The 21,699-nt window shown below is 43.5% G+C and overlaps 1 protein-coding gene across 3 annotated transcripts; it reads right to left on the bottom strand.

Annotated features, from left to right (window-relative positions):
• Nucleotides 1-1,145: 1,145 nt before the first annotated feature.
• On the bottom strand, nt 1,146-21,426 carry golgb1 (golgin B1). 3 transcript variants are annotated; one of them, XM_004548368.4, is made up of 20 exons: nt 21,314-21,426; nt 18,825-18,903; nt 18,508-18,699; nt 18,305-18,418; nt 17,949-18,116; nt 17,748-17,870; nt 17,160-17,273; nt 16,244-16,937; nt 16,088-16,164; nt 14,104-14,161; nt 7,812-12,810; nt 7,318-7,729; nt 7,006-7,239; nt 6,091-6,924; nt 5,783-5,976; nt 5,310-5,469; nt 4,135-4,235; nt 3,970-4,041; nt 3,311-3,401; nt 1,146-3,195 (listed from the first exon to the last, which is right to left on the bottom strand). In XM_004548368.4, the coding sequence occupies exons 2-20, from the start codon at nt 18,891-18,893 to the stop codon at nt 3,058-3,060; spliced, it is 8,844 nt and encodes a 2,947-aa protein (XP_004548425.3). In that variant the 5' UTR covers nt 18,894-18,903; nt 21,314-21,426; the 3' UTR covers nt 1,146-3,057. The 3 variants fall into 3 exon arrangements, with proteins under 3 accessions (XP_004548425.3, XP_004548427.3, XP_004548426.3); XM_004548370.4 differs by having other exon boundaries at nt 17,748-17,864; XM_004548369.4 differs by having other exon boundaries at nt 17,949-18,113.
• Between the last annotated feature and the right edge of the window lie 273 nt (nt 21,427-21,699).

The raw sequence follows: 21,699 nt of genomic DNA, 5'->3' as shown, positions 1-21,699 counted from the left end.
CCTTATTTGCAAGATTTCTAAGTGTCATTGTGCAGATGTGAGCGTGAACGGCGCATTAAGACTGGGCTGTATTCTCGTGTAATACCACCGAGAACCACAAGATGGTGCAGTGAGTCAGTGTAACAGGAGGTATGCCACCATCATTCAAGCTCATCTTAGCTCACAGGTGTCGAATTACAGGCCTCAATGGTCGCTGTCCTGCTTGTTTTCCAACTAACCTGCCCTTGTAGCTTCTTATTGGCAAAGCACACCTGATCCAGGTAATCGGCAGCAGGTAGAGCAGGGATATCTCAAAAACAAACAGGATGCTGGCCCTTGAGGACTGGGGTTCAACATGTTTACACATTGTCACAAAGCTCAAATCATCTCACACTTTGTTTTTGAACACTGACAGGGAATTCCGGCTACTCAAATGGTCTCCAGTCACCAGATCTCGAAACAAGAGAAACTTTGGGATGTCTATAATGGATGTACAGCGGACAATTCTGCAGAAACTGTGTCAGTCATGTTTATGTGGACCAAAATCTTTGAGAAATGTTTTCAGCACTTTGTTTAATCTGTGAAATTAATAATTAGGTCAGCTCTGAAGACAAAACAGTTTCCAAACCGGTACCAACAAGGTGTGCCTAATAAAGTGTCCACATTTTACCTTATATATTGTCTAATTGAAGTTTGAGCATTTTTCATATTTAAATGGATAATTGTATTACTTTTAGCGTTTTACTTACTTTTAAAATATTAAAGTCTTCATTATATTCACCTGTTTAAAGAATGTTTTATTTCATGATTTAATTTCTAACTTCTTTAGCTCATTTTTCCATTTAATTGGTCATTTTGACACATATATTCACCTTACAATTCAACTTTAATAAAACATGCATTATTTAAAGCTCCAATATTCAGATGTCTGAAAATGTCCAAAAAAAGAAGCACTGTGAAATATTGGGTCTTTATTCTGTTAGATCCACAAAAGCATCTGTAGACCTACAAGAGAAGCAGATTTTGCTTAAAATTACTGATTAAATAAACTATGTGCATCATTTCTAAGTACCAGAAACAGGTTATTGTTTATTTTGTCTTTTAGTCCCTGACTTATTACAAGAAAAAAAAATGCTAGAGGCAAAGAACTTTCACCCAGACGTCACTTACATTTAAAAATATCTTTATTAAAAGCTGTGATTGTTGTGTCAGCAGTAACAGTGAGTGTATACAGATCCTCCTCCCATAAAGAAAAGCAGTTTTAGTGTTTTATAGATTATGTGGGCATTTCAAAAAGTTACAGTGTGCCACCATTTCTCTCAGCTGGCCTGGACCTGAGCTTCATTTGATCTCTCAGAAGAAGAAGAAGATGATAATGGTCGAGTAAACAGGCTTTCCAATATAATAACCAAATTATTTAGAATCATTTTATGAATGTAAAAGTAAAGAAAGTGATTTAAAACTAACAAAGCCCAAATAAAGGGTAAACCAGGGTAAATTAAAAACCGCCCACTGTCTAACAGGAAAATGGATCCATTCTTGAAGAGACCTGATTCTAAACCACCAACACTTTAATGACACTTTATTATCCTACACAGCCCTTTCAACAGTTATTTACAAATGCAGGTGTGTGTTTAAGGTGTGAAGCAATGTAAAGAGTTTCACCAACACAATGATTAAACAGAGGGTGAGGAGGGTGAGGAGGGTGAGGGTTCCGATATAAGTTATGCTACATCCGGTTAAGTCCATAATATAATGGGACGGATATCATTAGAAATCACAGCAGTCTTCCTCACTGTGGTAACATTGCACCTGAAGGCAACTTCATCTTCATCTGCCATCAAAAGTACAGAGCAAACTGTGAACAATCTAAATCTGCAGCAGAAGCATGGAGTGGGAATCATACTGGACATGTAAGAGGAAAACCCCACACGACGCATGTTCATATGTACAAATATTAATATAATGTCCCATTTAGGAAAAAAGGAAAGAAAGGACAGCATAATACAGGAATGTGTAAGTAACTCAAATTGCACTGCGCTCCATTTTTGTGCATGAAACGAACAGATAAGGAAGAGACTGGACTAGAAGAGCACGCCCTGAACCTCAAGCCATCGTAAAAGAAGAGCCGGCATTTGGAGAAAGAGGCCTAACGCTTTCTGGTGGAGTTAGCTCCACAAAATCCCTGCGTTTACGTTGCAGGCAGTTAGCAATTAACAGGTTACATGTGGTTCATCTGATCAATAAAAACATCTGGTTCTTGGTCACAGCTTTCTTTCTCTCTGGTTGGCTATTAACAGCTCAGAGCTTACAAAACAGAGAGCTGTCATTACACTGTGGGGTTTTTACTACTTACATACAGAGATTTAGATATATATGAGGGGTTTTAATCAGCTGATAGGAAAGTTCCACAACCATTTCACCTTTTCTATAAGTTAGCCTTATTTTAGATTGCATACAGATGCTATAAATGATCAGACAGACATGCCCCTCAATAATGCTTTCGATAATGCTCAGATAAGTGCCCAGATGTGTTTCAACATAGCTTTCGTCTAGAAGGACTTTGGCATCAGTCACTAACTCTGGGATTAGATTTGAGTCATTTCAGAGCCTCTACACTCTTCCAGAAAGCTAAAAAGCACACTTTCCAAAATGTTAAACTTAAAGTGACCCTTTCAGGTTATACTCACAGACTGCATTCTCTTTTACACACAGCTTATCCACATGTAAAGGCACAAGACGAACACGGTCTCCTAAAACAACTCTGGATCTACTCTTCCCCTAAAACTCTTTATGTGCTGTGGTCCCTTTATTTCTCCTCTGCTTCGGTGCTCAAAAGACACCATTCACACTCAATGTACTAGGACCAAATAGTTATAATCGAAGGTATCCGCTCCCTTTATGAATCTAAATGCTTTGGCTAAAAGGTAAACTTCTGTAAAGTGCAACGTTTGTTTGTTTGTGCCCTTCTTTAATTCATTAATTCCTGTAACAATATAAATCATAGCGATGGTTTGGGTCACATTACAGTTTCTCCCCACGTCTTATCTGTCAGGTTTATTATAAAGGGAGCTGGTTTCAGAGGTATCCACCCAGACACAGCAGCAGCAGGACGTGCACAGTGAGCAGGTAGAGGCTGAGCAGCAGAGGCGTGCGCTGACGGGAGCAGAAGGCCACTCGGAGCATCCGCATCAAACCGGGACCGCCTCTCCGGGTCTGCGAGAGCAGAGGAGAGAGACAAGGTGAAGGGAAACATTGAGCTCGTAAGTCTTTATTATTACGGTTATTAGGGTGACAGATGAGGTGCGGGACAACATTAGCGGCGCCTTACTCGAGTGACAGCTCCTTCCGGCGGCTCGATAAAAACGGCAGTCTCCGAGGAATCCCCGTCCAGTGCAGAGTGCCATTTAGCCTGGCCGTGGCTAATAATAATAAAAACAGAAGTTAGCTGTCATCGCTGTCGATGGAGCAAATTTATCGCAGCTAAAAAAGGAGAGATTCAGATGCAAACGTGCCTTGTTTGCTGATTGCTTGCTGATTCTTAATAACGGCGTCACACAATTAAAAACATGTAACTGAGGCAACATGGAGTATAACCACCTGGACTGACCTAAGCGAATAAGTAAGACTCTCCTGATCCTTCCCTTGATATCAACACTGGGTTGACTCCAAAATTAAATCACTTCATCCCTGATAATGACCTCGACCAGTTAACCTTCTTCTTCTAATAAGCCTATTTAGACACCCTCTTTAGCATCTATGTGCCCCCACATATTTACAAGCTGGCTGGTAAGTTTACCCGTCCTTGCCTGCGATTACACCAAACCAAAACAGGAAACTTAAAGACAAGAGTTGCTAAGAGACACCAGTAAGCACCGCAGAGCTGCAGGGAACTGGTCCATCCTCATATCATCTAGTATAAATATAACATAATGTTCTTATAGCACCTTCAACTTCCAGTATGAGATTATCTCCTACTGAAGTTCATACCGTTTGAGTCGGTCTTGCGTGGCCATCAGCTGTTCCTCGACAGCCATCCTCTGCTGCGTCTCTTCATCCAGTCTGATTTAAAAAAAATCAGAAATTAAAAATCAGTGTTCATGCTTCCCAGCCTGCCATATTCACACGTTTTTAAAGGTTTGGATCTCACAGTACCTCCGCTGTAGCTCTTTGACCTCAGCCATGTAGGTGTGGCTCTCGATTAGGCTGCTGCGCTCCTGAGGGGCGCCGGGAGCGCTAGAGAGCACCTCTGCGCCCTGCAGAAGACAACGAATCTACATTTATTCCCCTTGGCATTTGGCTCCAGTGTGACATCCTGATAGATGACTTCATTTTATTGTCAGTTTCTATTTAATTTGTTGTTTCTTTTTTCCTTTTGGTGCTACACACTTTTAATGTACAGCACTTTGGTCAGCTCTGTTGTTTGAAATGTGTTATACAAATAAACCTGACCTTGACTTTTACATGAAGTCTAACATCTCTATTCTGTGGTTTGGCGTTTCCACAGTTTATATTCATGACGTCACATATTTGTCTGACATGTCGATCTTGTTTTATCCTCCTTTCTGACTTTAATGAGGACCATCATTTACAAAAGAACCGCACTGTTGTCTTAAAATTTGATACTGGGGCCATAAACCTGTCAGCAAGAGTTAAGAAAAAAAAAACACAGGCAAGATAATTAAGTGAGCAATAACGTGATTTTCTCACATGTCCGATTCAGACTTCTATGGGCAATCTTTGCAGAGGTGAGAGTGTTACCTTTGTAAGTGGCCGATATTGTTGCCGTCACATGTTTGTGCATTTTGTGTTAATTCCTTTGCGGTCGTGTTTTTTTATACGCTTATTTGTTTTATATTTGTAGTGGTCAGTTTTTTTACAAATCCAAACATATATTTGCCTTTTATAATATTATTATTAAAAATATTTTATATCTACACAAGCTGACTTTCTGTAACCTGTGGAGTCGCCTCCCGCTGATCATTAGAAAGAAAGCAGGTAATTTGAAACTGGCTTCACTTTTCAGACACAGAAATTACAGCCAGCTGTTACGTACAGTCTGTGTTTATAGTAAAGAAGCATGGAGGGAAAGTAACTTATAAATCATTTTTTAAATAACTAAAGTGCCACACGAATGATTCAAGAAGACAACTTCTGGGAATTTGTGGCAAAGATAAAACAGCCTGAGCTGAAACACTAATAACAAGGCCTCATGAGCAGATCTAGGTGTAAATTTAAAAGGCAACAAGTCAAACACTTTATATTTTAACAATCCCACGGGAATCTATAGCTTTCCCTTTTGAGTCAAAAGCAAATGTCTAGGCGCTTACCTCTCTCTGATAGTGCTCCTGCTGGAGTTTGGGTTTATGCACCCGGGTCTCTTCCAGCATGGCGGTGAGCTGCTTCAGTTGTTGGTCCCTCTCTGACAGCGTGGCGAGAGTCTGCTGCTTCAGCTGCTCCGCTTGAGCCATCAAATCACTGCGTTCAAGCCTGAAAAAGTCAATCAAAATCAATTGGTGCCTTTCTGGGGAGCACTTTATAATAACCATTGTTAATAAATGGGAAACTGGCAGCTAATTCAACTTTAGTTTGAACTTTAATTAAACAGTGAAATGATAGCAGTGGTTACTGATTGGTTAATAATTGTATTATTGTAAAGCTACAAATGATGTTTACAAAACCTGCTTTAAAGAGCATATAAGCACAGAGGCATAAACTATATACACTACAGTTGAATTAAGTCTCCTTTTCTTTAAAATCAACAAAAATCTGAATAAATGCTATTCCGGCTTTGTCGTGTCACCTGAGTGTTTCTATTTCCTGCTTGCCCATTTCCACCATGTTCTCCAGCTGCGTTATGACACCCAGCATGTCTTCGCTCTTCTGCTTCTCCTCAAGCAGCTCCTGGCTGACTTTAATCAGCTCTCCTGCTCCCAGCCGAGCCAGCTCTGACTTCTGCTTCTTCAGCTCAGACTCCTGGGCTTTAAGCTGCTCCAGCTGCACATAAAGAAAAGAAAATCTATGAAAAATATGTTGAAATTCTGTAAAATGTCACCAGAATATAAACTCAAGCATGCCCTATTAATATCTGTCATACTTGGGGTTACTCACCAGCCTCTCCCTGTCATTCTGCAGGGCCTGTAGTGCGTTCTTCAGTCCCCACACTTCTCCAGTGGAGCCTGCAGAGCCGCTGTGTGCTGTGTGGCCCCCTGCCTTGCTCATCTCCTCCAGTTTGTGGCTCAGTTCTTGGACCTTGTTCACTGCCTCGTCCCTGCTGTCCTGGAGGGAAGCCATGGCTTTAGAGAACGACTGATTCTCCTGTCTCAGCTTTTCTGTCACCTCTTTCTCCTCCAGCAGCTTCTGTTCAACAGCCAGCAGGTCTCGGGCCAGCTCCGCCACCCTCTCCTGAGCGCTCTCTGACTCTGTCCGCATCACCCCTCCCTCCCATCGCAGCTCTGCTAGCTCTTTGCTCTTGCTCTCGTGCTCTTTCCTCTCTCTATGTAAAGTCTCTTCCAAAGCCGCCCCCTGCTCTCTTGCTGCCTGCAGCTGCTCCCTAAGCTTCTCAACTTCTGCACCAGGTGCATCCATCACCTGTGATGCAGGCCTCCTCTCAGCTGCCTGACTAAGAGTCTCGCTCTCGACCTTGTGCACCACTTCGGTCTCTTTGACTGTGCTGAGGCTCTTTAACTGACTTTCCAACTCCTCTCGTTCCTTTTCTAAAGATACAATATGCTGCCTCTGGGCTGCCAAAAGCTGTTTGTGTTGGGAGTCCTTCATGCTTAAAACCTGTTTAAGTTCATCTCGATATCCATAAAGCTGAGCAGACAGCTGGGCCCTTTCAGCATACAAGTCGTCTCTCTGGACCAGCAGAGAGCGCAGCTCCTCCTTAAGGCTGTTATTCTCTCCTGCCGCCTCTTGGATTAAACCATCCTTCTCCATCATCACCTGGAACAAAATAAAGATATTATAATGCATGCTAAAACAAGCTCTGTACATCTTAGAGTCTGTACTGTTTTTACACATTACCTGTAAGTGTTTCTCTTCCAGCTGCTTGTACATGTTGAGGACTCTGTCTCTGTCGTCCTGCAGGGAGCCCATTGCCTTTGTGAAAGAGTCCAGCCTGGCTTTTCTGTTGTTGCTCTCTTCCTCAGCTTTTCGCAGCTTTTCCTCCAGATCACGCACTTCTCCTCTTCTCTGCTCGAGCTCCTCCTCAGCTTCTCGTGCCCTGCTGTCGGCCTCTTTCCTTGCCTCGTCTGCAGCCTTAGAAATAGATGACACACGTTAGGAATCTCCAACATTTCTCTCTGAATTTTTCAGTAAATTAAAGTCCATGCATACCTGAGCAACAGCCTGCTCCTGCTCTCCAAGCATTTCCACTTCTCTCCTTTCCTTCTCATTTAACTCAGCCTGTAAGGTCTCTGTCAGCGCTTTGGAGGATCGCAGGTCCGTCTCCAACTGCTCCACATTCAGACAAAGTCGTCTCTCCTCTGCTTCCCTCTCCTGTAGCTCCAACCTGGCCTGTTCGACATCGCCCTGGAGCCTACCCACGGCCTCCTCCAGAGCCTGATGTCTCTGATGAAGACTCTCCATTTCATTTTTCAAGGTGTGAGCTTCACTTTGTGCAGACTCCAATTCAGCTGCGGTTTGCTGAAGCTTCTTCTTCTCCTCCTCCAGAGCAGTTTGGGTCTCTGTGATTTTCTTCCCCTTTTCTTCCAATCTTAGCTGCCAATCCTTGTCTGCTTTCTCTAACCTGAAAAGGACCAACAAACTGGATTATAGACTAAAATGTAAAAACTCAGTAAAACAGACAAATTCAAAGGGAACATTCTTACCTTTCAACTGTGACTTGCAGTTCCTCTTTCAGTGCTGTTTCTTTCTGAAGCTGTTCCGTGAGGCCTTTGGCACGTGTTTCAGCCTCTCGAACTTCAGCCTCCTTAGCCTGCAGGGCACCATTAAAGCGACTCTCCCACTGCCGGGCCTCGTCCACAACTCGGTCCCGGTCATCTTGCAGGGAGGACATGCAGCGTGAGAAGGCAGCTAACCTGGCCAGAGACTCATCCAGACGAGCCTGCGTCTCCTGGGCTCTTCTCTCAAGGTCTTCTGCTATCTCTCTGGCCTCCAGAGTAGCTTCCTCCTCCTTCTCCCTTTCTCTATAAGCCTCCTCCAGTCTCAGCTCCATCTCCTTCAGCTCAGCCCCCAGCCTGAATCTCACAGAGTCCAGGGTTTCCTCTGCTTCAGCTTTTAGAGCAGCCTCTCTCTGCTGGATGCTCTGTTCAATGGTCTTTTTGGCAGCTAATGCCTCGCTCGCCTGTTTCTGGGCCTCATCTAGTTGGGATTTATTACTAGCAACCTCTGCTTCAGTTCTTTTCAGGTTCTCTAGAGTTTTGGAGGCCTCCAGCTGGGACTTTTCCAGTTTGTTGCAGAGCTCACTGTGACCTATCTGCAGCGCCTTTGCTTCTCTTCCCAATTCGCTGATCCTCTCCTGGTACTGGATGCAGTCTTTCTGCAGTTGACGGACTTCCAGCTGTTTCTCCCTCAGCAGTTCTTCCAGCTGTCGTGCTCTGCTCTGGCTGCCTTCTTTGACCCTCTGAGCAGACCTCAGCTGTTGCTCCAGCTCCCTCTGCTTACCAGACTCTGCTTCGGCCTCAGCTCTTTCCCGCTGGGCCTGCCTCATGTCCTCTTCCAGCCTGGCAGCTCGGTCTTTCTCGCTCCGAGCCTCAGCTTCGAGTTCGGCTCTTTCCCTCTCTAACCTTTCGAGCTCCCGCTGCAGCTCGGTGAGGTGCTCCCGGTTCTCAGCTGCCTCCTGCTGGTAGCCAGCGATGCTTCCATTGAGCTGAGCCAGCTGGTTCATCAGACGCTCCTCCAGATTATCTTTTTCGGCTTCAAGACTTCTGAGGAGTTCTTTGAACTGGGTTTCCCTCTTTGAAGCCTCTTCAATCAGACTCTTTTCTCTTTCTTTGCTCTCTTCAAGGCACTTCTCTAAGGAGACTGAGAGGCTCTCCTTCTCCTTACTCTCCTGGAGATGTCGCTCGAGAGAGGCCAGTTCAGCTTTGAGCTCAGCTTCTCGCTCCTGCCATTGTTCCCCCTCAGTGGTGAAAGCAGCCTCGACCTCCCTCATTTTATTTTCCAGTAGCATCTGAGCTTTTTCACTCATTTCTGCTTTTTCATTTTCTTCGGCAGGTTGCGAATGGGTTTCTTTTGCAGTTGCTGCCACTATTTGGTCATCTTGAATTTCTTCTGGCGTTACTGGTTTTTCTTTGTCCTCATTCTGAATCTCAGCAGGCTCATTTGTCATCGTACTTGCATCTGATTTCTGGGCAGTGACAACCTCTTCCTTTTCTCTCATTTGGGCAAGTTCTTCCCTCAGACCTTCAATCCGCTGCCCTAAAGAGTCTCTTTCTGCCACTGTAGCATGTAGCTCAGCTTTCAAAGCTCTCAGCTCCTCTTGAAGCTGCTCAAGTTCATCCCCAGGAGCTCTGTCTTCTTGTTTTATTGACGGCTTTTCTTGGATCTCTCTGAGCCGCTCGTTCTCTTCCTCCAACTCTAAAATTTTCTGCTGCTTTGTTTTGGCAAACTTTCTCATTTTATCCTTCACTGCACTGACCTCCTTCTGCGCTTCCTCCACTTGTCTTTCAGCTTCCTGCCTTGCCGTCTCATGAGTCCTGACTTTTGCCGCCAGCTCCTGTCTCTCCTGCCTCGCAGCTTCCAGGACTCGTCTCACTCTCTCCGCCTCATCGCTCACATTTTCATAAGATTTGAGAAGTGTCTCGTACTCATCCTTCATGGTCTGAACCTTTTCCTCCCATCCTCTGCATGTTCTGGCCGCTTCTTCTTTTGCCAGCTCCACTTCTCTCTTGCAGGCATCTTTCTCATTGAGTACACCTTCCATTGCCAGCTTGAGGCTCTCGCACGAGGATCCTAAACTTTGGTTCTCCAATAATGTCCGGTCAACCTCTTCAATCAGTCGAACTCTTTCAGCTCTCAGCTTCTCCAGCTCATCTTCAGCAGATTCAATTTTCTGCTGTAGCTCAGCTATAACCTTCTCGGTCGAAGCGAGCTGCTCCTTCTGGGTTTTGTTCTCTTTAAGAGCCTCTTTGCGAGAGATCAGAGCAGCCTGAAGCTTTCGTTGAAGCTGCTGGATCTTCTCCTCGCTGTCTTTGTCCTCTTCTTGCTTCTGTGGAACCTCAACCTCTAACTTGTGTGACTTTTCCTTTTCGGCCTTCAGCTCATCCTGTAATGAAGCTATCAGCTGATCCTTCTGGGCCACTGTATCTTGCATAGAATTTATAAGTATGTTCTGCTCACTCAGCTGCTGACTGAGCTCCATTATCTCGACATTCTTGTTGTCGAGAAACTGCTTGAAGCTGTCGACTTCATCCTGAAGAGCTGCAACTGAAGACGAGGACTCTGCGGCTGCTGCTTTGGCTGCAGCGTCCATTTCTGCTTTTAGGGCTTCAGCGTGAGACTCGGCTTGGCGATACTTCTCTCTGAGGTCATCAACTTCTGCAGAAAGTGCATCAATCTGCCTTTCCTTTTCTCTGAGTGCTTGCAGCTCTTTGCCCACTTCCAATAACTCAGTCTCCTTCTGCAACAGGCTGGCCTGGGTTTCCTGCAGCTGCTTCTCGAGTTCCTCACCTGCTGTCCGTAGAGTCTGGATCTCCTCTCTGAGAGTTTTCAGAGAATCCTCCATTTGTTCAGAGAGGACCTCAGACGTAGGCTGACATGGATCGCTGGACTGCGGTTGTGATGAATCAGTCTCAGGTGAAGCAAAATCAACCCAGTCCTCCTGGACCCAAACATTTCCTGAAGGCTTTTCCATGTTTTCCACCCTGTGTTTTGGTTCTTGAGGAGTCGGATCTTCTCTTTCAGCGCTCACCTTTCCTTCTAGTTCTCTCAGTTTAGTGAGAAGAACTTCCTGTTCACTGCTCTGGACCTCAAAACGCTCCATAAGGCCACTGTATTCCTCTTTCTGCTGCTTGAGCTGTTCGCGATGGTGCCGGTCTTTTTCCTTTGCCTTACGGATAGTTTCTTTGCGAGACTCTTGCACCTCTTGAAGCTTCTTCTGCAGCGTTTCACACTCTGCTTCGAGATACGTCACCTGAGATTGTAATGCGGTTGTTTCAGGAGAAATCTCAGCTTCTTCACTTAGCTTTCTATTCAAAGCCAGAGTCTCAGCGAGAACTTGGTCCTGCTTTGTTATTTTTTGCTCAAGACTCTCAACTGCCTCCTCTTTGGATCTTAAAGCTTGCTCGAGCTCCACAAGTTTTACCTCCATCTCCTCAATCTTGTGTCCTTCTGACTTTTCAGGAATTTCTCCCGTTGCTGCCTCATCCCTCTCGCTCCATTTCTTCGCTTCTGCCTCAAAGTCAGCAACCTTCTTCATGAGCTCTTTTCTCTGCACAAGTGCTGCCTGCAGCTTCTTCTTTGTGTTTGTCAGCTGCTTTTCCATGACTTCTTTCTCCTGCCGTAAGCAAGCAACTTCATCATCTACAAGGACAGCTGAGTCTTCAGTGGTCTCTTGCTGTTTCTCCTCCTCTTTAACCTTCTGAAGTTCTTCCATCTTCTCCTTCAGTTTGTTCATCTCGCTGTCAATCTGGAACTTCTCTTCTTCTGCTTGAAGGAGTCTAGCAGACATGCTGTCATTGAGCTCCAGCATCTCCTGCTCTTTCTGATTGAGACGAAGCTGTAGCTCGCTAATCTCAGAGTCCTTCTTTGACAAAGACTCAGTGTTGAGATCTGATGTCTGGGAGTATTCCAACATGCTGCTTTCCATGTCTTGAAGCCTCCTCTCCAGCTCAGAGGCGAGGAGTTCTCTTTCCTCTAGCTGAGTGCTGAGCATCCTAACCTGACCCTCCTGCTCAGAGAGAGCATGTTGGGCCGTTTCCAGAGCTGTCTGCAAAGCCTGAAGTCGGTCTTCCTTGGTTTTATTCTCAGTGTTTAAAATGTCTATCTGTTCTTCAAGAAGCTGAAATTCAACGCTCTGCTTCTTCGCTACAGAGCTGCTTTCCTGGGAATGTTTATCTAGCTCCTCTCTGGCTGAACCGAGCTCCTCTGCTAAACTCGCAGCCTTGGACTCAGCCTCTTCTTTAGCAGCACTTAGGGATTCTGTTTCCTCTTCCAGACTCTTTATTTTCTCCTGTGACTCTGCAGCTGTCTCTCTGAGCCTCTGCAGCTCAGCCAGAAGTTCACTGTACCTCTTTTGGAGCTCCTCAGCTAAGGCCTGAGCGAAGACCTGGCCAGAGTGAGCACTGGCTTCATGGGACAAGGAGGAAGAACTCTGCTGACTTACATGAACCTGAACTGTCTCTCTGATGACGACAGATGAGGACTCGACTTGAACCGTGGTGGTTTCTTGCTCCATGCCTGTCGCCACCCACGACTGACCAAAGTCCTGGACGATGGAGGGCCATTCTTGACCTCCATCTTGATTCACAGCTTCCAGGAGTGTCCAGCTGCTGTGAGCCACCTCTGAATCACTACTGGCGACCATTTCATCGGATGAGGTGCCTTTGGATTCCTCTGGGGAATCTGACTGGTTTCCTATTAGCTCTGGACTGCTCTGATTCTCAGCAGAAATGGAGAGAACAGAGGTGTCCTCAGCAACTAAAGTGCTCTCTTCTTCTTGGGTGTCTGCCATGAAGTCAGAAAGGGCTGCAGAGCTATCGAGGGGAGCCGTAACAGCATCCTCAACTTGATCTGGGGTCTGATCACAGTTTTCATTTGGTGAAAGCTCACTTAAGCTTTGCTTATTAGCAAGTATGAGGGATTCTCGCAAAACAACCAGCTCGTTGTCTTTTTCCAGCAGCTGCTGTTCCAGGGCCAGTATGTGTGCTGTGAGATAAAATTAAATAGGAAACGAATGATAAGAATGATCTAAAATAAGCAGTACCAAATCAAAAACAAATGCAAGTGCAGTCTAAAAACAAACACCCAAAGAGGGTGTGTGCTGCTGCAATACGATATTGTTCAAAGTTCACATAGATAATTTGGCATTCAGAAAACGAATATATAACCTGACAAATAAAGCCAAAGAACATTTTTATGATCTTAGCTTGTCTGGTCCAGGAGTGTGAAACATACAGTTGGCGGCAAAGGAACAGAAAGTTCACTGGATGTCTGTGCAAAGTGTTTAACTTACAGAAAATGGATAAAGTTGTTAAAAATGGATCGAGTTCTGAGAACGGTTGTCAGGAATTTTAAATTTAGTTAAACCTGAGGTCTGAATTATTGTCGGTTTTACAGCTTCCTTATTGCTCTGTCACACCAAAGTAGGGTGGACAAGCAGAAGCTCAGCACTGACGCCTTTCTTTGATTTACAACAGCAGGTTTTATTTGTCACAATGGCAGACTGAATGTGAAAAACACACACTGCTGAAATTATAAACACTTACCAAATATGAGTAGATTAAAATAAAACGATTTTTTAATAAAATTTTTCTTATGAACTTTTCAAAGACTTTGTAATGTAAATATTAAGGATTTTACAGTGCACTTCTTTACATTTAAAGAAAAGCAGGTGGTTTATGCTCAGCCTTCCTGAGATCAAAATGTGTTGGATGTCACCGTGATTGAAGAAAAACTGTACGTATATAATCAGCATACAAAAATAAATAATAATAATAATAATAATGATAAAGATCATTTGTGTCTAAAAGCAATGAGTATACAGAATAATAAAATGCTGTGATGTATTTCTATAGTTCTACTGTAGTTTTATAGATGTATATTTATGAATGTGGGATGATATTTTTATTATTAATTTATTCTATCTGTAAGTGGGACTCTTGCAGTGAAACATGACTCACAGAATAAAAGTAGAGACACCTTCACTCTAAAGAAAATCCACTCTGATTTCACCTTCATTATATTTTTTTAATAAATTAGGAAAAATTAATTTAGTCAAACGATTTTAAAAGCAACAGAATTCAACCTTATCTAATGGTTTAAATTAGGACCTGAATGTCATTCTCATTCCTAAATGGACTGCCCTCATAAAGACAAACAAATATGGAAGCCTTCTGTTAAACTCTGGAATCTCAAAGAAATATTTTATACAGATTTTAACTTCCTGTTCGATTCTGTCTCCAAATAATGAGTGCATTTATTTTAGGAATCATACCGTACCTTTTTCAGCTTCAGATGAATCGTGTGTTGGTTCAGCCGCTTCTTGTCTCTCCGACATCTAAAAGAACAACAACAAAAAAAGCGACAAGTTTAAAGACATCCTGCAAACTACAACGGTGCAAAAAAAGGACTTCAACAAAGAAACCACAATGACATTTCACATTACACAAAAAGCAGAAAGCTAGTGGATAAGGATTTTGACATTCACCCAGTCCACAGGTAAATGTCATTTTTTGTGTTTACACTACTCTTACCAGTGTTGTGACTTTAAACTAAGTTTGAAAGGATGCAGGAGAAGACTTCTTGTTGTGCTTTGAACTTGATGATCATATGTTTTTTTAATCTTTTCAAAATAAAAGTGAAAGGTGCTTAAACAAAGCTAAAACCATTCAACAATATAACTAAATAGAAATCAGACCAATAAAGTATATAAAGCATATAAAACATTAAAATATTAGTAAAAACTGATACAGAAACCCTCCAAGGCTGCTCGTCTAGTTTAAATCTCTATCAGCAGCAGGCTGTATGTCGGTCGGGTCAGTCGGTCTGACCATCAGATCAGCCCAGGAGGGATTAGACGATATTCCTAACACAGACATGAAGTATTGTCTGTCTGCTGTCCTGTCTGAGTCTGACAGAGATCACCTGTCCAGACTGAAGCTGTGACCTGGACTGGGAGTAGCCGATAAAACCAGTTTGACCGTCCCGATCTCAAAACAAAGGTTGACTTTGTTGACGGATGGCAAAACATACAAATGACACGTCTACATCTGCAGAAGTACTTATACTCAGCTACCAGTCTCACACTTTTTCTAATAATAAACACAGAGATGCCATAAAAGAACCGCAGGACAAAGACACTAAGAAACTCAGGCCGAAGCTCCGTAGAGATGATAAAGCTTTCATGTCATCACAGAGCTTATTTGGGACTGCTTTGTGATGTGTATCTCTAGTGAACCAGGCTGCTTATATCCTGTGTTAAACAAACAGGTAAGTATTTGCAAGATTTAAGCCCTCTATTTTAGGACACCATTTATACCACCCAGTCTTTCTGAGTAGTAGCTGTAAGTTTTGCCCTTTGAAAATGAAAAACACCCTTGTGTCCCTCCCTCCTGGGTGTGCGCCATTTTGCTGGCTGTGGGTCACAACCAATTTATTTGCATACTGAGATCGGTTTGCAATGCATTCAGAAAGGACACGTCGAGCACTGTAGCATCTCTGGAGTAACAGGTAACTGCAATTGCTTACCCATACAGCCTAACCAAGCTAGCTAGCATTAGCTGGTAGTTTAGCACTCCACTATTATGGTCACTCCTAGCTCCAAAAAAACTCCCAACATGGGAAAGGACAAAATACTAACCAAGTCCACGCACAGATGAGTGACACTGTGACTACATTGTTCTTTTAAATACAGCCTATAGCTATTACTACTACTACTGAGTTCCATTTTCAGTTAAGCACCACTTCACAAAAACACTCATCTAAATGACATTTATGCTGTCAGGCAGGTGCAGGTGGGAAATTAATTTTCCCTCATGAAAAGCTGGGACTGGTGTGGAGAGCCTCAAGATAATAAAGATGAAATTAATAATGAGAAGTATTGTTGCGTTCACCTTACTGGTGTAAGATAAGATAAGATAAGACAACTCTTTATTGTCATTGCACAGTCATACCTAGTACAATAGTACAACAAAATTGGTAACTGTCCCACGTCGGCACTACGCACAACTAAAAACAACACAACAACTTAAACTTTTTTAAGAAAGGTATGAGCAAAGGAATGACTTCATAAATAAAATAAGTGTAGCGGTCAACCCCCTGTAATATTATAGAGAATCCCAATGATCAATTATGATGCCATATGAACAAGAACTAGGCAACAGTGGGAATAACAAACAAAGGTTTAAGTGAGCCAGGGTCAAGCAGGGCCACAACTGTCAGACTTCAGCAGGTTTAAAAGTTGCTTCTGTACTTTTGTACTCACCGTTACAATTTGCTGCTCCAGCTGCTGTATCTTAGTGTTGGTCTCCTCCTGTTCTGTAGTTTTTCTTTCAAGTTGTTCTGAAAATAAGATGTTTGTATTAGTAAAAAGATTCATTCACAGAATCCCACAAACAGACGTCAAGATAAGCACTCATACCCTGCAGAGTTTCCATGCTGTGAGTGAGGTGGGCACATTGTTCCTCACTTGCACTGCATTTGTCTTTCAGTCTCGTCATTTGTGCTTCGATGGAGTGCACGGTGCCCAGGAGATGAGACCGGTCAACGGGGACAGGGATCTCCTCGGTCACATTTTCTTCAGCCAGAGAATGTAGAAGCTTCCAGATTTCAGTGAAGAGCTCGCCCTTCTTCTGCATATCTTCCTGCTCTTCCCTGAGGGAAGCAAGTTCTTTCTCCAATTTTTCCACTTCAGATTTCTCCCTCTCCGAGGCGTCCTGCCTGGCGTGGACAGCTGCAGACTCTGCCTCTGTCACTGACGAAAGCTCCCCTTCAAGCCGAGCGATTTCCACCCTGTCTCTCTCACTTGTTTGTGTGGCTACAAGCTCAGCTTCTTTCATCACAGTTAGCTCTGCCTGCAATCTGGCGACTTCCATCTTCTCCTTCTCCAGCGCCTCCTGACTCGCACGCTCTGCTTCTCTCACGGAGGCCAGCTCGCTCTCCTGCTTCACCACCTCCATTCTCTCTCTTTCCAGGGCCTCCAGGCTGGCTCGAAGACCCGCGAGTTCTGCATCAGCCCTGCTCGCCTGTTCGGCCCACTGCTGCTTCTCCTCCTCCCTCAGCTTGGCGGCCTCCGCCAGCTCCTGCTCCATCTGCCGGAACTGACCAGTCAGGATCTGAGGAGAACAAAAAAGACTGTATGAGTGGGTGTTTTTTATCTAGCTCAGAGAAACAACGTATAATAATAACAACTTGTCATCAAAATGTAGGGCGTGTCTTTGTTTGATCATCTTTTTATCATGCGCAAATAACTGCTATAATGTAGAACAGCGTCAAAACCAACAAGCTTTAAGCAGGCAAACAATCATATCAGCTATCTAATCAAACAGGATCTGTACCTGTTTCTGCTGATCAGCACTGCTCACTTCCTGCTGCAGCATTTCCAGCTCTCCTGCACGAGACATCAGGGCCTCTTCGAGCTCCTCACAGCGCTGCTGAGCTGCATGCAGGGCCTGAGGAAAACACCATAAAAGCAGGCAGCGTGTAACGCACCGTCAATGTATATGTGAAGGGTGGAAACTATGGTGCACTTTCACTGCTTCACAAACTGAAACTGTTTGTGTGTTTATGACCCTAAGGTTGATTGTAGTTCATTGACACTTTTAGGAGCAAAGGTCCCCCCTTTTCCCCTGATAAACCATTTAATGATGCATCATTCTTATGCCACATGGATGATTTTGGGCTACAAAAATTAAATTAGACCTCAGAAACAGTAGCAGCTATGTCAGATTTCACATAAGCCACTATTTGTATTGCAATTTGTATGGAACAAATACAATATTTCAGGGTTTCTGTACCGTTTTAAACACTTAATACAAAGTTAAACAACAGTACATCTAGTACAGGTGGAATCAGTCAGCTAGTAATGAAGAAACCACAGCCTAATTTGTTACTTATGCTAGAGAAATAAACTGACAATCTTTTACCTTCTGAAGCTTGCCCTCATCCTGAGACTGCATTGTTGCCTTCAGCAGCTCCTCTTCATGTTTCTGAATCTGTTCCTGGAAACGCACGTCCTTCTCACAGACCACCGCCTGCAGTTTCTGCAGCTGAAAGTAAAGGAACCCATTCAGAGATAGCACTAGTAGTAATTTTAAAGGTCTACATCCACAGATATTCTGCATCACCTGTTCAGCATGGGCAGCCTCCTTCTCTTGTAGCAGCTGCTCAGAAGCCAGAAGTCGCTCTTCAAGCTCCCGGCTCCTGGCTTCCTCCTCGCTCAGCTTCTTCTTCAGCTCCTGGAGCTCCTCTTCGACTGCAGCGCCGGCTCCAGTGAAAGAGCTGTCTGGACTCTGCTGCAGACAGAACAGATGCTCAAGTCAGATCAAATCAAAGGACATGAGCTTTACTGCTGGTGTGTGGTTAACCACCTGCGTGTCCTTGTCTACACAAACAACAAATCAATTAATGTCCTTTTTTTTGCATTAGACCCAATGGTGTTAGCTGCCTTCGCTTCACAACTTTTAACTGCACTAAAACTCACTGTTGTGCCTTCTTGTCCTTTTAGCTCAGTTATCTGTTTTGTGAGTGACGCCATCTTGGCTTTGGCCTGCAGCTTGAGTTTGGTGAAACGGGCCTCAGCTTCCTCTCTCTCGTTCTGTAACGTGAAGCAAAATAACACTCAAAATATGACAGTCAAAGTATGAAGGATCACCCACAAGCACAAACACACAAAGGTTTACTTACCTTAAGCTGAGCATCTTTGTTGGTCAGCTCAGTGTCCTTTTGGAGGAGCTGGGTATCTTTGTCTCGGATGAGCTCCTTCAGTTGGACCACCAGTTGTTCCAGGTGGGCCAGCCTCTCCATGGCCTCCTCAGGTACCTCTGACCCCATTGGAGCCTGACCGTCATCAGAAGGGAGCTGAGGCACTAGCGTGCCCTGTAAAAGGAGTAATTAAAGCTCTGATTCTTCAACATAAGGTTTACACCTTTAAATACCAGGGACACTGCTGGCTCAAAATCTCTTCATTATTGGCTGTTAAAATTTATCTGATGCTCTCTCACCTGCTGTTCTCCATCTTGGCCCTCCTCTCCAGAGAGCTCCTGGAGGACTGTGGCCAGACGGCTTAACATAAAGATGGCACTGTGAAAGTAAAAAAATAAATAAATAAAAAGAAAGAAAAAGAAATCATGGGTTTCAGTCTAGATGAACCTCTAATGCATAAATTATGTCCCGTACTGATATGTGACAAATTTTATATGCAGCAGATATAAAAACTGTACACACCCCTGTCAAAATGCCAGGTTTTTATGATGTTAAAAATATGAGACTACCATAAAAAAATGAAATGTAGAATAAACTGGTTGCATATCTGTGCACACCCTCACACTAATATTTTGTTAAAGCATTCAGTCTTCTTTTGTCCACACTTCCCTTCAATTTAAGAGCCTGTTTAACCCCAACACCACAACCCAAAAGGTACACTTGGTGCAAAACCAGCACTTTGTATCACCAACAGAATGCCATACCCATGGTGAAGCATGGTGGAGGCAGTATCATACTTTGGGTTGCTTTTCTGCAGCTGGAACTGGGGCTTTAGTCAGTGTGGAGGGAATTATGAACAGTTCAAAATACCAGTCACTTTTGCCCTAAAACCTTCAGGTGTCTGCTAGAATTCTGAAGATAAAGGGATTTTAACTTTCAACACAACCATGGAGACAATTATACATCCATGTCAACTAAAGAATGAGCTCATCACAAGAAAATAGAAGTTTTCAAATGGTCCAGCTAGATCCCAGACCTAAATCCAAAGGAAAATCTGTGGGGTGACCTCAAGAGGGCTGTCCACAAGAGATGCCCTCACAATCTGACACCTTTGGAGCGCTTTTGTAAAGAAGAGTGAGGAAGTGCTATAACAGATTTGTTTGTTTTTCATTTGAATTGTACAGGTGATCACATTAAAGGTTGGAAAAATAATTTATTCCTGTAAAATTTATGTATCCCATCAAATGTGGTGGAAATTATAACACTTTCTGTGAAGGCATGAATACAAACATATTGATTTTCCTTTGTGTGCACAGGCAGGCAGTGGAAAGAGGCGTGTTTGAGAGTAAAGGTCAAAACTTGGAGGTAGCAGGTTATGAATTATCCCGTCACACAAAGGCACTGCTGTCATTAATTGTATAAAATGTTCTGAGGTTTGGCTGAGAGTTCTTCAGCCAAAACGAGCAGGAAATTTTAAAAATATTGAGATGAGATGGCCTTTATTAGTCCCAGAGAAGGAAAATTCACATTGTTGCAGAAGCAAAGTAGACAAATTTGTTTAATCATCTGCAGCTCTGACAGCAGGTCAAATGTCTTTCTTAAGCTTTACAAAAGCAATTAAAGTGCCACTAACTGCAAACAGGTTGTTTTGTCAGATTTATCAAACTTTTTCAAAGATGTATGCCAAAAAACAAACAAACAAAAAAAGCCAAAAATCTCTTCAGTTTTTAGCTTAGCTTAACACCACTTAGTATCATAGCAAAACGGGTAACTTTTTTTTAAAATATATATAGCTCCTACACAAATCTTGTTGTCAACCAATATAAGCAAACATATTAGATACAACAAATCAAAGTGTATGCTTTCATGACAATATGGTGGTGCCCTAGTGTTTTTATATGCTGTGCCAGTCAGTAATTTGTTTTGTTTTTTATAGAAGCAAAATGCTGGGAATTTTCAAGTTTTTCCCACTTGGCTTTGTAGATCCCCTCACGCCCATTCCGATAGTTTTAGCAATTTCCCTCCAGGAAGTTGCTGAGATTGGTCAGTCGTTATCTTTATACTATTATCTCAATTATTATTCCTAGGCGATGTTTGTTATTCTCCCACTGCGGAAATGCTTAGGAGGGTACTTAGGAGGGTACTGAACAGACCAATCACAGCAGATGCGGGCTACGACGACGGGTCGTTTCGTTTTAGTTCTAGGGAGGTGTGCGCTGTATAAGTTGGTCTGCCCCCCCATTGAGGTCCAAAGAAGAAAAACAACAACTAGGTTAAGTCGTCGTTTAGGTCGTTGGATTTCGCAGAAGTTTGCGGTTGCGACGTATTTTTCTGTGTATATTTCCCCCCGAAGCATAAATTCCTACTAAGTTCTCCGAGCTGGAGCGGACAGAGCCGAATCTCTCCGAACCTACTGGACGCTCCACTGCGGCTGCGTCACTCTTTTTGAGAACAGCAAAGATTATAAGCTAGCTAACGCGAAAATGGACGGGAACACTTTCCGAGCGGCTGGATGCTGATGTTTTCAGAAACCAGCAAATACATCTGAAGATGAGGAGACGGCGCCGTGAACAGGATGCTCTGTGAAAACATCCGTTTATTGCGGCCGTAGTTTCCACGATACGGTAACAAGTTAGCTGGAGCTCTCGGCTAGCCGACGCTGATAACAGGTAAATAAGGACAGCGTCTTTTAAAGCGGCTTCGCAGAGTTTCGCTCTTCTGTGCATGACAGCTCTGTTATGTAGCCCAGTCAGGGGTGGGCTTTTAAAAGAAAACACTTTTGACTCACCTGTACGAGTGCTTTCCAGGTAAATGTGTCTGGTTTTTATTTGATATATTTCCTCGGATGGATTTCAGAGCAGAGCCACATCACCAAACATTCCCGGAAACAAAACTTCCTCTGCTCTGATTGGACGACCGGGAGCTACGTGTGTAAGGGACTGTGTGCAAATTTACAAGCGCCTACTGCTCGTCGGGGAGTATCTACATAAACATATACACTAAGAAAACGAAAACTGGTATTTAAAAAAATCATATCTGTTTGTAGAGCAATACAGAGCAAATTATAATAATGGTAAGGCATGATCAAAGAGTCCACCTGCTCATCAACCATTGCAAGCAGTTGGGGAGGAGCCTTCTGCTGCTGGCACACTACACTACAGTGTTTGTGGCATT

The sequence above is a fragment of the Maylandia zebra genome, linkage group LG17, assembly GCF_041146795.1.
Source record: "Maylandia zebra isolate NMK-2024a linkage group LG17, Mzebra_GT3a, whole genome shotgun sequence".
NCBI classification, from domain to species: Eukaryota; Metazoa; Chordata; class Actinopteri; order Cichliformes; family Cichlidae; genus Maylandia; species Maylandia zebra.
Note: the sequence above shows the minus strand (reverse complement) of the source record. Positions and strands in the feature narration are given on the sequence as shown.

Bases quoted from the DNA above. Each gene is read 5' to 3' on its own strand.
- golgb1 (XM_004548368.4), bottom strand. From the start codon at position 18,893: ATGTTAAGCCGTCTGGCCACAGTCCTCCAGGAGCTCTCTGGAGAGGAG. The intron at 16,938-17,159 runs GTACAGATCCTG...TGTTCTCCTCAG, and splicing joins GTGCTGATCAGCAGAAACAG to ATCCTGACTGGTCAGTTCCG. The intron at 7,240-7,317 runs GTATGCATGGAC...TCTATTTCTAAG, and splicing joins AGGAGCAGGCTGTTGCTCAG to GCTGCAGACGAGGCAAGGAA.